This window comes from Balaenoptera musculus, chromosome 1 (genome assembly GCF_009873245.2).
Source record: "Balaenoptera musculus isolate JJ_BM4_2016_0621 chromosome 1, mBalMus1.pri.v3, whole genome shotgun sequence".
In the NCBI taxonomy this organism is placed as follows: domain Eukaryota; kingdom Metazoa; phylum Chordata; class Mammalia; order Artiodactyla; family Balaenopteridae; genus Balaenoptera; species Balaenoptera musculus.
The window spans coordinates 12,080,250-12,094,345 of NC_045785.1; the positions used below are offsets into that span (position 1 = coordinate 12,080,250).

General features: G+C 44.7%; 1 protein-coding gene across 1 annotated transcript; it reads right to left on the bottom strand.

Moving 5' to 3' along the window:
• Positions 1 to 6,923: 6,923 nt before the first annotated feature.
• LOC118894980 (dehydrodolichyl diphosphate synthase complex subunit NUS1-like) lies at positions 6,924 to 7,821 on the bottom strand. Its single transcript, XM_036851817.1, is given in 1 exon segment — positions 6,924 to 7,821. A coding segment is annotated over 1 exon segment (840 nt). The 5' UTR covers positions 7,764 to 7,821.
• Between the last annotated feature and the right edge of the window lie 6,275 nt (positions 7,822 to 14,096).

The window sequence follows — 14,096 nt, forward strand, 5'->3', positions numbered from 1 at the left end:
GCTCAGTAGCTGTGGCTCGCGGGCTCTAGAGCACAGGCTCAGTAGTTGCGGCATGCAGGCCCTAAAGTGCTCGGGCTTCAGTAGTTGTGGCGCATGGGCTTAATTGCTCCGCGGCATGTGGGATCCTCCTGGACCAGGGATCAAACTGTGTCCCCTGCATTGGCAGGTGGATTCTTAACCACTGTGCCACCAGGGAAGTCCTAAACAAACTCTTTTAAAACACACATGTATCACAATGCAATTATGCTAGTCACAAGATGATGGGAATTATAAAAATATTCACGCACAAGAGGCCACAGGCTGCATGGCCAGGTAATGGGACACAAGTTCATAGTTGTCTGATGGATATCTTGTTTCACTCCTGCCTGGGAATATCAGCCACAGTAGAGAATGTTTGGTGCCTCCCCCTGAATGGCCGTTCTCTGTCACATCACACACCTGGTTTTCATCTCCACACTTACCTCCATCAGAAATAGTCTTATTGGCAAAACAAACAAACAAACAAACAAAAAAACATGAGGGACTTTCCTGGTGGTCCAGCAGTTAAGACTCTGCGCTCCCAATACAGGGGACTCAGGTTCGATCCCTGGTCGGGGAACTAGGATCCTGCAAGTCCCCGGGATGGCCAAAAAAAAAAAAAAAAAAAAAGTCTCATTTGTTTCCTGATTTGCTGAATGCCCCCTTTAGAATAAGAGTGCCACAAGACAGAGATCTCTGTCCACTTCACCCCTGACTGGCACATGGTAGGCACTCTGTAAATTTTGGTTAAATGAATGGGTATATGATATCCTCATTTATAAGAACTCATTTATGTTCACATAAATGAGGCTACCCACCACATACACACACACAGTTGGATTTAGTGATAAGAGACTAAATTCCCTAGGGCATGATATTTCCCAGGACAGATTAGTAGATCAATGGTGTCCCTGGCCCCTGGCCCCCTGTGAATTCAGGGAGGTGATATTTGAGCTGGATTTAGGGAGATGAGTGGGGTGGGGATTTGTGGGGAAATCCATCTGCCCTTCTCTCTGAAGGACATTATGAGGGAAAAGGCTGTTCAAGAGACTATCGCTAAGTGAAAAAGCAAGGTTCAGAAGAGTTTCTCTAAAATGATCCCATTTTTGCAAAAATCAATAATGTTACTACTTATAGAAAAGGTTGAGGAGTACACACCATATTGTTGATGGTCTTGACTCTGCAGAAAAGAGCATTTTAGGGAGATTTTACTTCTCTTGCTTTGGGTTTATATAGTGCTTAAATTTTATGTATTATGTCATGCATATTTGTAATCAGTAAAAAAAAGATAAAAAATAACCTTACATTGAATTGTCTTACAATGTTCCGTGTGCTTTCCTTTTTCCTTTCTTCATAGAGAGTTGTTTTGTTTCCGAATGAGTCAAGATGATCAATTACAGGAATGCTCCCAGGAGCATTTGAAATATGCAGCATTAATTTGTCTTTAAGCAGAATGCCCCCAGACTGCAGGACTTTGAGTTGATTTTAGGATGTACAAAAGAAAACATGTATCAAGAAGCATAATAAACTGTGAACTTGCTGCTCAATTTAGGAATTAGAACATTACTGATAATGTGTCTTTCTCTGTCCCATCCCCTGAGTCCCCACCAGAGGAAACCACTATTCTAAATTTTGTGTTCAGGGAATTCTCTGGCAGTCCAGTGGTTAGGACTGTGCGTTTCCGCTGCTGGGGCCCTGGGTCCAATCCCTGATCAGGGAACTAATTCCCACAAGCTGCAGCGTGGCCAATAAATAAATAAATAAATTTTGTGTTCAATATTCTTTTCTTTTTATCGTTACTCCCTTTTAAAAAATAATTTTTGGCCTCTCCCCTTCTGAGATGGCCCAAACTCTGTCTGTGGAGTGTGTTTTTCCCAAGGCTGTTCTCGCCTTTTGAGATGGACCAAATTCTGTCTATGGGGTGTGTATCTCTCTAAATAAATCCACCTCTTACCTAAAAAAATTTTTTTAAATATAAAATAAAACATAATTTTTATGATAAATGCATACATCCTTGATCAATATATTTGTGAAAATTCATCAAGCTGTATACCTACAACTTGTGTACTTTCCTATCTGTATGTATGAACATCCATCAAAAGTTAACAACAAAAAGAGGACAGGTGTTCAGATAATTCTGCCCTAAGACCAGTGTAGGAGGAACCCCTGCCCTGGGCTCTGCTTTAGAAGACCCTGCTTAGTGGCAAGTCCCCAGAGCCCAGGGGATGAGCCCACCCAAAGCCCGTGGCCCAACCTCTCCACCTTGTTCCAGGGACCGGGGACTCTGGAATTTCTGGCCCCTATACTCTGAGTCAACTTCCCAGGCCTTCCCCGGACTCTTCCTGAGTCCATTCTTCTGAATATTGACTGTCTTGCTGGTGTGTGGGCCCCTAAGCCAGAGGAGCGGTCAAGGGCTCTTTTTTATTTTTTTTCTTTTAAAGAATGTCACAGATGATCTCTCCAGAGGGTTCTTCCTTTTCTTTTCTTTTTAAAATATTTTTAATTTATTTTTTGGCTGCGTTGGGTCTTCGTTGCTGCGCACAGGCTTCTCTAGTTGTGGCGAGCGGGGGCTATTCTTCATTGTGGTGCGCGGGCTTCTCATTGCGGTGGCTTCTCTTGTTGTGGAGCAGGGGCTCTAGGCACACGGGCTTCAGTAGTTGTGGCGCGTTGGCAGGCTGATTCTTAACCACTGCGCCCACCAGGGAAGTCCAGGGCTCTTTTTGTAGGAAGCATGACTGGCTCCTAGACGCGGAGGCTGGGGTGCCCACACCTGTGTGCATGAGGCTCTAGGTGCGGAAGAGCAGTAGAGGTGGGAAGAGGAGAAAGGGGGAAAGGCTGCAGGCCAAGAGCCGACTCTCCTCCAGCTGTCATCTCTAGTTTGGAACTCCAAAGAGTCTAAGAACTGTACATTTGAACCTGGACTTCCAAGCTGTTATGACGTTGTATTTGTCAAGATGGGAGAATAGAAAAATATTTGACTTAACAGTTTGTTTGCTTGAATTTTAAGTCTTTAGACTCAGGTATATGAATCTCCAGTGGTACTCTAGTTCCAGGTCCTGCAAACGTTAGGGATGAGGCTGTGCCCGGGAACCACTCCCAGAGGGCATGTGGCCCGAGGATTTTTAAAAAGCTCCTCAGGTGATTCTCATGTGCAGCCAGAGTTGAGAACGTCTGTTTTAAGATATCTTTTGATTAGTTTTTTTTTTTAATTTTATTTATTTTTGGCTGCGTTGGGTCTTTGTTGCTGTGCACGGGCTTTCTCTAGTTGCTGTGAGCGGGGGCTACTCTTTGTTGCGGTGTGCGGCCTCTCATCGCGGTGGTTTCTCTTGTTGCGGAGCATGGGCTCTAGGTACGCGGGCTTCAGTAGTTGTGGCACGCGGGCTCAGTAGTTGTGGCTCGTGGGCTCTAGAGCGCAGGCTCAGTAGTTGTGGCACACGGGCTTAGTTGCTCTGCGGCATGTGAGATCTTCCTGGACCAGGAATCAAACCTGTGTCCCCTGCATTGGCAGGCGGATTCTTAACCACTGCGCCAGCAGAGAAGTCCCCTGATCCTTTCTCTAGGGCCAAATTCAGCCTTTGCACAAAAATGAACTCTACTTAGAGTGGCAGGTGTTTTTACATGAACAATTGTCTACTTTATTGAAAACAGACAGAACACTAGACTTTTAGTGTAATCATTTTATTTCAAGTGTATTTTTTTAAAATAAATTTATTTATTTTGTTTATTTATTTTTGGCTGTGTTGGGTCTTGCTGCGCGCGGACTTTCTCTAGTTGCGGCGAGCAGGGGCTACTCTTCGTTGCGGTGCGAGGGCTTCTCATTGTGGTGGCTTCTCTTGTTGCGGAGCACGGGCTCTAGGTGCACAGGCTTCAGTGTGTGGCACACGGGCTCAGTAGTTGTGGCTCACAGGCTTAGTTGCTCCGCGGCACGTGGGATCTTCTCTGACCAGGGCTGGAACCCATGTCCCCTGCACTGGCAGGCAGATTCTTAACCACTGCGCCACCAGGGAAGCCCAAGTGTATTTTTTTTTTTTTTTTAAAGATAGTAGTCATCTTTTCTTTTTTTTAAAATTTATTTATTTATTTATTTATTTATGGCTGCGTTGGGTCCTCGTTTCTGTGCGAGGGCTTTCTCTAGTTGCGGCAAGCGGGGGCCACCCTTCATCGCGGTGCGCGGGCCTCTCACTATCGTGGCCTCTCTTGTTGCGGGGCACAGGCTCCAGATGCGCAGGCTCAGTAGTTGTGGCTCACGGCCCAGTTGCTCCATGGCATGTAGGATCCTCCCAGACCAGGACTCGAACCCATGTCCCCTGCATTGGCAGGCGGACTCTCAACCACTGCACCACCAGGGAAGCCCCCAAGTGTATTTTTAAAATCATAAATGGGGCTTGGTAATCCAAAGTCAAAACATTTATTCTTCATATCTTCAGAATTTGACAAGCTATTCCAGACCTTGCTTCTTTGTTATTTTTCATACTCTGAGATCTAATATTTAAACTACTCCATTCTATTTTTTTTTTTTGGCTGCATCACCCAGCTTTCGGGATCTTAGTTCCTAACCGCCAGGGAATTCCCTAAACTACTCCATTCTAAATGTACACTTTTGGGGGGAGTTCCCTGGTGATCCAGTGGTTAGGACTTGGCACTTTCACTGCAGTGGGCCTAGGTTCGATCCCTGGTCAGGGAACTAAGATCCTGCAAGCCGCAATGAGGGAAGAAATATTAAACACCTATCAAAAAATCATTTATTCATTTAAAAAACAACAGAATCCGTGAACATGCAAAATTAAATTACTTTTGTAGACTTTGGTAATATTTTATTGCCTACACAGACCTCAATCTTACTTAAAGATCTTTTTATGCAAAGTCACCATCAGGATTTACTGAGTAAAAATCGTGGGTATCCACATGGCCCTAAATGTTCTATTCCAAAGAGGAACAGGTGACTTTTGAGGAAAAGAACTGCCTTGGTAACCTCCCTCAAATACTTATTTTAAATAAACATAGTTAAGGGAAATATTTTGTAAACCAACTTTGGGTATTACAGAGCACAAGGCCCACCAAACAAAAGGAAATCAAAACTTTCTTTCCTTATTCAGGAAACTTTCCACCTTTACTTTTAAGATTACAAGCTTTTCACCTTTTTTTGACTGCTTCATGCAATTTTTAAATTTTTTAAAATACTGCATTTCGATGTTGTAAGAGTTCTTTTTCAAATTATATTCAGAACACAGACAACAGAGCAACACTTTCGAGTCATATTGTTTGACAGCAGTGAAGAGATGAAAATGGACGGATGTCTGAAAAGAGGTATTTCCTCCTCTCCAAAGGTGAGCAAACTTTTAACATGTGAGCAACACAGAACTCCATTCCTCTGGCGATCCCTCAAACTCAGAATGCTTCCATTTAATAAGTCAATATATTATTCTTTCTTAAAAATTTATTTATTTATTTATTTATTTTTGGTTGGGTCTTCGTTGCGTGCGGGTTTTCTCTAGTTGTGGCGAGTGGGGGCTACTCTTCATTGCAGTGCGCGGGCTTCTCATTGTGATGGCTTCTCTTGTTGCGGAGCACGGGCTCTAGGCGCACGGGCTTCAGTAGTTGTGGCTTGAGGGCTCTAGAGCGCAGGCTCAGTAGTTGTGGCTCACATGCTTAGTTGCTCCGCAGCATGTGGGATCTTCCCGGAACAGGGCTCGAACCCGTGTCTCCCGCACTGGCAGGCAGATTCTTAACCACTGCGCCACCAGGGAAGTCCCTGATATATTATTCTTAAAAATTAAAGTTGGATCACTAGGAAAGACTGAACAAAAATTATTCCCCTTCCCCCCCAAACAACAACAAAAGAGCTTTAATCACCTCCTTCTCTCCCCACAAAAACAGGGAGGTAGTTGGGGTTGAAATCTGAAATTTCAGCTCCTAAAACATTGCTGCTCTTTGCTCAAAAGTGCAAATCCACATATTTTCTTCTCCAATACTTCCCCCACTTATAAGTTTATTTCCATACATGCATGCATGCACACACCCACACATACTCACTCACACGTGCTCTTAGTCTCAAGTGAGACACTTTTCTTGTGTCTGTTGATAAATTATGAGGATTATGAACTAGATGTGTACAGGGTTTCAGAGGTGCTTTGTCAACATGAGTCACTTGAGTCCTTTTCTCCAAAAGCCTGAAATCAAATTACACAGCTGAAACTGTCAGGTGTCCTTTTGGGGGGCTCCGAAGAGCTCTGGTCCTTTATGTCTCAGCACAGAAAGAATTCAGTGAGAGGCAAAGTGATAGATAAGAAGTGATTTATTAGAATAGGATGCTATGAGGCTTACAAGTGGGCAAGCGAGAGGGTGGTGCCCGGGAGAACTTAGTGGGCTACACTTTTCTAATCAAAGGAAAAGTGGGGAGGAGGAAAAGACCACCTTCTGCCTCATTCTTGGGTAGATGTCATGCTTCCATCATTAGCTCCTTCTCCAGGTTGGGCAAGGGAGTTTTCTTGTCCCTACATGGTCAAGCTAGGGCTGTCATGGCACTACGGAAAAATTATTTTAGGTCTTAGTATAATGAGGGTCTTTCACTTTGAAATGTCACCTTTCCATAAATTATTGTTTTTTATGTGTGCAGAGAGCATGTCCTAGGGGTCATTAACTTACTGAGCTCACTGGGCAGGATGTGGGTCTCATGCCACCATTGTTTTATTGTTTTGGGGCATGTCTCGTGCTTCTGTTGCATGGTTTTGTTGCTAAGCAAGCCTGCTTGGTTTCGTGGATAAGTAAACCTGCTTTCTTGAGTGATCATTAACTTAGGCAGGGTCTCCCATACTTTTTTCTTTACTTACAATCCCCTAGTGGGATTGACTATTTAATTACCTAAATTTGTCCCTTTATTCTGTCTCTATCACAACCAAGGATCACTACTTTCCCAGATGCTGTTCACAGGCTGCATATTGACGAAGGGCAGAGAAAAAGTCCTCATAACTGAAGTTTAGGTGGGAAGGCAAAGAGACAATCTCTGTCAGGCTGATGTGCCAGGGCAGAAAGCCTAATGTGCTGTCCTCAGGACCAAACTTCAGTACTAAATCAGGACCACGGGCACCATTCGAACTAAGTAAACGGTCCGATATATCTACATCCAAATCTGTGGATTTCTTTTGCTGCTGGGCTACTAACTGGCAAAAGTCTTGAGCAGCTCTCACAATATCTGCTTTTTCATCTTCTGGGGACAGCACCTTCACTGCCGAATGGCAATCTTCGTCATTACGATTTGCAAATTCTGGTGAGTATTTGGAACCATCTATGTCCAGAAGTTCCTGCTGTTGTTTTAAAATTTCATCCATCAATCCGGAGTTATTTCTTTTGAAAATTCCTTTGTGGTCGTAGACGCTAATGTAAGAAGTGCCCATTGCCATACATCACACCACGAGGCTTGCGATGTCGGAGAAGCTGGGCTCCTGCTCCTCGGTGATCACCAAGTCTACGTGCACAGGCAGCTTCTTCAAGGAACGGGCGTCCTCGTGCCATTGCAGCCGCGGGTGGGCGGCGACCGGGGCGGGCCCACTGCGCGGATGCCTGTGGTCAAGGCTGTTCCCGCCGACAGCCGGGGGCTGGCGGAGCGCGAAGCCGAGCGGCGCTAGGACCGCGGCGGAGGCGGCGCAGCAGTAGCTCCGCCAGGCCCAGTTCCAGGTGCCGAACCGCAAGCGGAGCCGGGAGGTGAGCGTGCGGTGCAGGCCGAGCAGAGCCTGTAGCCCCGTCATACTCTCGTGGCGCCCGGGCGTCCTCTCCTCCCCCTCCCACACCCGCGGCCAGACCGCTTCTTATCCGGCCATCGCCCCGCGTTCCCCGCCCCCGAACCCCTTTTTATACACTTTTTTTCCCCGAACCCCTTTCTGCTGCCAGCACTTCACCTCGCCCCCGCCGCTAGCTCCCTCCAACACCAGACTCTTTGAACCACGCAGACCTGAGTTTGCACACTGGCTCTGCCAGCCTAAGGGTTTAATTTGAGTCCCAGTTTCCTCCTTTATAAAGTTAGGATAATGCTGCCTCCGTCAAACAGTTCTAATGAGCCGAAGTATTGGAAAGGGCTTTGTAAACTTTAAAGCTCCTACCAAATGTTAGCCAGATGGGTAAGATGTCCGTCTAACCTCTGGATGAACGTCATCCCAAAAGATTACTCTCCATAGTCTTTCCTAAGCAAGAAAAAAGAGATTTTTGAGAGTAAGTTTTGTAATTCACTTACCCTAATACCATTGGGCAAGAGCTGAATCACAACACGTGAATTACAGCCTGGACGAACCCTTGCTAGAGACATTCTCCAACATTTTTATCTAAAAAGTTGTTCATTCCTCAGTGTTCTCCCTCTTTTGCATCCCGCACCCATCCAAGGACTGACTCAGTCGTAAGGCAGAAGTAGCATGAATTCAGCAGCAACTTTGTATTTAGCATCTTCTTATATTCTTACACTGAGCCAGACTTCTTCAGGTAAGAAGAGCCCGGGAACTGGAGGTCTTCAAGAAACCGAATCAGAAGTTGCCAGAGATGTCGGGGATTCAGACATTAGGTGAGAGGTTGGACCAGATAAACACTAAGATCTCTTCCAACTGTAAAGGTCTACATGGAAGAGTTCCTGCCTCTAGAAGCATACAATCTAATTAGGGAGATAAGACGTGAAGAACATGAACGTGTTGTAGAAAAAAGGCCAAAATGAGTGACAATGAAGAAAATGCTATACGACCTCAGAGACCAGTGGGAGCTGGAGAGGGGTGCATTCTTTTTTTTTTTTTTTTAATTTATTTAATTAATTAATTTATTTTTGGCTGCATTGGGTCTTCGTTGTGGTGAGCAGGCTTCTCACTGTGGTGGCTTCTCTTGCTGCAGAAAGCGGGCTCTGGGCGTGTGGGCTTCAGTAGTTGTGTCATGTGGGCTCAGTAGTTGTGGCTCGCTGGCTCTAGAGCACAGGCTCAGTAGTTGTGGCACACGGGCTTAGTTGCTCCGTGGCATGTGGGGTCTTCCGGGACCAGGGATCAAACCCATGTCCCCGGCATTGGCAGGCGGATTCTCAACCACTGCACCACCAGGGAAGCCAAGGGTGCATTCTTGGAGGTGAATCTTGAGGTGAAGCTGGAGGGGTTTGTTGGATTGGGAAGGGGAAAGGGAAGAGAAAAATACATTTGTAGCAAGTGGCAATGGATGATATTATCCAAGGTTGGAATTCAATTCAACAACCATTTACTGAGTGCATCTGTGGGGCAGATACAAACATAAATCAGTATTTTAGTCCTGAAGAAATTCTGAAATATCATCTTGGTGTCAGGTGAGTGACTTCCTCTTCAAACTGGTTGGTTCTGTGGACAACAGGGTAGGCTGTTCTTTGATCCAGGGCAGTGATCCACTGGAGTATGTGGAAACCTGACCCAAGGATGGTCCATCAGCATCATGACAAGAGTGGGCTTCTGGGCTCCTTCCTCCATTTGCTCCTCCAGGCCTCTCAACCCTTTTGCTATCAGTTGCCTACATAAAATTCACTTCTATTTGAACTACTTAGACTATTTTTTGTTTTTCCTAACTGTTCTGATATAGCATTTGACAAATTGATAATTTAAAAAAACACAATATGGGAATTCCCTGGCAGTCCAGTGGTTAGGACTCCAAGCTCTCATTGCTGAGGGCCCTGTTTAGGTCCCTGGTCGGGGAACTAGGATCCCGCAAGCCGTGTGGTGTGGCCAAAAAATTAAAAAATAAAAAATAAATTAAAAAACGCATTGTATGGTGATAGAAGTAGTCACTGGGCACCCAGAAGAGGCCCTGGACCCAAGTAAGGCACAAACACTCATTGGGATAGCACTGAGATTGGTCCGGCTGGGGCAGGGATACTCTGGGAGGTGGCTAAGTCGAGAAGGAGAAGGCTGGAGAGATTCACTTTACTGAGTGCTTATTGCCAGACTTTCTTCTAGGCACTGGAGCTTACATTTCAGTGGGAGAGGTAGACAAAAACAAGTAAACAAGAGATCGCAGATAGAAATAAGCACAAAGAACAATAACATAAGGGAAAGATATAGGGCAATGGTGTGGGAGTGTTCTTGATGGTCACAAAGGGCCTAAGGAAGTGCTAGCTGAGATCTGATTGATGTCAAGGAGACTTGTGTGTGCAAATCTAGACGAAGAGACAGCAAAGAGAACGTCCTGAGGCGGGAATAAGCATTGCGTATTTGAATTACCACTGCAAGGAATGGTGGCAATTTTTCAGCTGGGTGAGGCGTGAGGATTTAACCCCTTGAGGCACTCCTTGGAACTGACAGGTATGGTTTAATAAGTCAGCGAATGTGACTTGGGACAACTAAAGTTGGCAGGCTTGGATTAGCTGTCACTCAAGGAAGGGTGGATCCTTGGTCTGTAACTGCCAATCAGGTTGTGGAGATTTTAGGGCAGCCGCAGCAGCAGCACTGCAGTTGAAGGAAGAGTACAGCCTGCTAGTCAGTGGGAGGCTAGAGGCAGCTACCTGTCATTGCTACTTGCTTTCTGGACACTGTCGGGATATCGTAGAGCTCACAAACTCTCACATGTGTTCCTAGTTCTGTGGGGTACAGAGGATCGTTTTTATTCTCATATTGTAGATGAGGAAACTTAGTGAAATGCCTTACCCTTTACCCAGTGAGCTACAGGTTAGGCTGAGACCCATTTATCCTGACCTCCAGATGAGTGCTTGTTCCTTAAAGAAGACTGTCATGTGAACTCCAAGATATTAGGGTCAGGACTTTAAAAAGCGGATGTGTGGGGAGAAGCTTACTTCTGTCTCACCCCAACTTTATGTTTTCAGTTGTATCTTGACTCCCCACCTTCCATTTCCAGACCCACACAATGATGATGATAGTTAAATGTATTACTGCAAATGCAAGAATATTGCATTTGAATGTGAAACAAATCTTAAATCAATGAAACAGGTAACCTTCTGGAGCAGCGCTGTTCAGTAGAAATATGTCAGCCACGTATGTTAAATTTTCTAGTAGCTACATTTTATAAATAAAAAGGGACAGATTAAATTAATATATTTAATTTAATTCAATATATCAAAAATATTTTTAAAACGATCAATATAAAATATTAATGAGACAGTTTAAATTCTAAGTCTTCAGAATCTGCTGTGCGTATTACACTTAAGGACATCTCAGTTTGGACTAGCCATATTTCAAGTACTCAGTTCGACTTGTAGCTTGGACAGTCTTGGTCAGTGCAGTTCTAGAAGTAGAATTGCTAGTATTTGAGGCTGACCAGTGTGAAGTTGGCAGACATCGTTTTGGGGACAAGATGTCTTCTAACATCCCTCATGTCACAAGAAATAAGCATGTACTAGGCCATCCTTCAAGAAAAGGAAATGGAAAGGAACTATAGCTAAGTCAACTTTTTAAACTGTAAAAGATTGTATTGGAAGGGCTCTCTGAGATGACCTAGTCCAGAAGTTGGCAAACTTCAGCCCTGGGCCATATCTGGCTCACTGCCTGTTTTGTTTTTTAAATTTAATTAATTAATAATTAATTAATTAGGCTGCGTTGGTTCTTCATTGCTGTGCGTGGGCTTTCTCTAGTTGTGGCGAGCGGAGCTACTCTTCGTTGTCGTGGGCGGGCTTCTCATTGCGGTGGCTTCTCTTGTTGCAGAGCACAGGCTCTAGGTGCACAGGTGTCAGTAGTTGCGGCACGTGGGCTCAGTAGTTGCGGCTTATGGGCTCTAGAGCGCAGGTTCAGTAGTTGTGACGCACGGGCTTAGTTGCTCTACGGTATGTGGGATCTTCCCGGAGCAGGGCTCGAACCCGTGTCCCCTGCATCGGCAGGCGGATTCTTAACCACTGTGCCACCAGGGAAGTCCCTGCCTGTTTTTTTTCTGCGGCCTGAGAGCTAAAAAATGGTTTCTACATTTTAAAATGGTTAACAAAAACTAAAAGAAGAATAATGCTTCATGACGTGAATATTATATGAAATTCAAAATTCAGTGTCCATAAAATAGTTTTTTCAGAACACCTCCACCCTCATTTGCGTACATTTTGTCTATGGCTGCTTTTAAGCTACAACGACAGAGTTGCCACAATGACAAAATGACCCACCAAGCTCTTTTACAGGAAATGTTGGCTGACTCCTGCACTGACCAGTCGTTCCCATTCTATTGGTAGGGAATTGAGGCACAAAGAAATGACAGGCCTGAGATCACACAGTCCGCCAGTGGCTTAAATGAGAACTCAGCGGTGCCCTGTTAGTGTTCTTTTCACTACACCATCACATAAAAGCAAAAGCTTCTCAGTTTATCATGACAATGTCTGCTTGGTCCTTTTACTTGAGTATCTGCTCCTTCTCACCCGCAGGCCTAACCTAGGTTTCAGTAGGGGCGGCTGCATCTGTAACCTCGAGAGGGCAGCACTGGTTAAGGTGACTCCAGAGTGCAACCTCTTATCCAAGAAATAACCAAAATAGAGTACATTGTCCCGACTTTAAAAAAAAAAAAAGGAAAAAAGAAAGCAGGTCAAAAAGGGCCTGGGTTGCTTTTGATGATGACATGCATACATACTAGTGCAAATGTAAGACATTTTCAATTTTTTTAAAAATTAATTAATTAATTAATTTATTTATGGCTGTGTTGGGTCTTCGTTTCTGTGCGAGGGCTTTCTCTAGTTGCGGCAAGTGGGAGCCACTCCTCATCGCGGTGCGCGGGCCCCTCACTATCGCGGCCTCTCTTGTTGCGGAGCACAGGCTCCAGGCGCGCAGGCTCAGCAACTGTGGCTCACGGGCCCAGCTGCTCCGCGGCATGCGGGATCCTCCCAGACCAGGGCTCGAACCCGTGTCCCCTGCACTGGCAGGCAGATTCTCAACCACTGCGCCACCAGGGAAGCCCTTTATTTTATTTTATTTTATTTTTTGGACAAATTGGCAAAGGTGAGTTCAAGCTCAGAAAATCTCCACATCTAGCTGGAATTGAAAGAACAAAAGCCAAATCGGCAGCGAAACAAAGGTAGGCATTTCAGAGAAAAGCACCCACACATTAAAAAAAAAAAATCTATTTTCTGAGTATTGGGGGAACATGGAGAGGAAATTAGTTCTCCTCGAGCCCTAGGGACAGTTTTAAGTAGGAGAGTGGAGCTGTGCTCATGACCCAGATTTGTCCTTGTTCTGAGTGGGCTGAAGAAGGGGTTCCATCTCTTCATTTGGGGGATGTCTAATCATAAAATGTGTCTAGTGAGGCTTACAGCCTAGTATCTATGAGGTATTTATGAAGTATCATTAATATTTGCAGTGGGCTGTAAGATCCTTCAGATTAAAAGGTGCCCTGTGCAAGATGCAAGATGGACTGGTGTTACTGTGAGGGCAGATCTATTTTGTGGATGTCACCACTGTTGTTGTTTACTGAGGTGTCAGGGGAAAAAAAAGTAGGTTAAGACCAGGTGGCACAGTCTTTCAACGTGACCCAGACCTGGGCCACAGGAACCTGTATAGGCAGACTATCACGTCAGATGGTGTAGAGAAATTTCCCCAAGAATGCATAAATTCTCAGAGGCAGAATGGTTAGTTTCATGACACATAATCATGCCTGGAAGAAATCTGGTGGGGCTAATTAGAAAAACACATATGGCACTTCCAACTTTACAAGGAAGGGGACTGAATTGTATTACTCAGCAAATATTTTCCTCAGCCTGAGCTTGACTTCTGAGATTTTCTGAGAACTGAGCATTTTTTCTAAGTAATCCTAAAAGGCCTGGTGCTGGGTAACAGCAGGAACTAGGCTGGTAGCCTAATTAAGCATCCCAATACTGCAATACTTAAAAACACTTATGGGAATCCCAATGAGTTCCTAATGTCTAATTCCTAAATTTAATCCTAAAGTGCTCCACTGAATCCTCTTGTATGACCTTGGTTAATTATGTAATATCTAATCACCAGAGATAATGATGAGAAATTGAAAATGATGGCATGAGCTGATTCACTCTCCTTGCAGGTATTCCATCAGGACCAAAGATTAGGGCTTCTCCTAGGAATAAAACTTCAGCATATAGGAAATTGCTTTCAAACTCTAGCAATTAAGTGTATTACTTACTTTAGTCCCTGGAATGA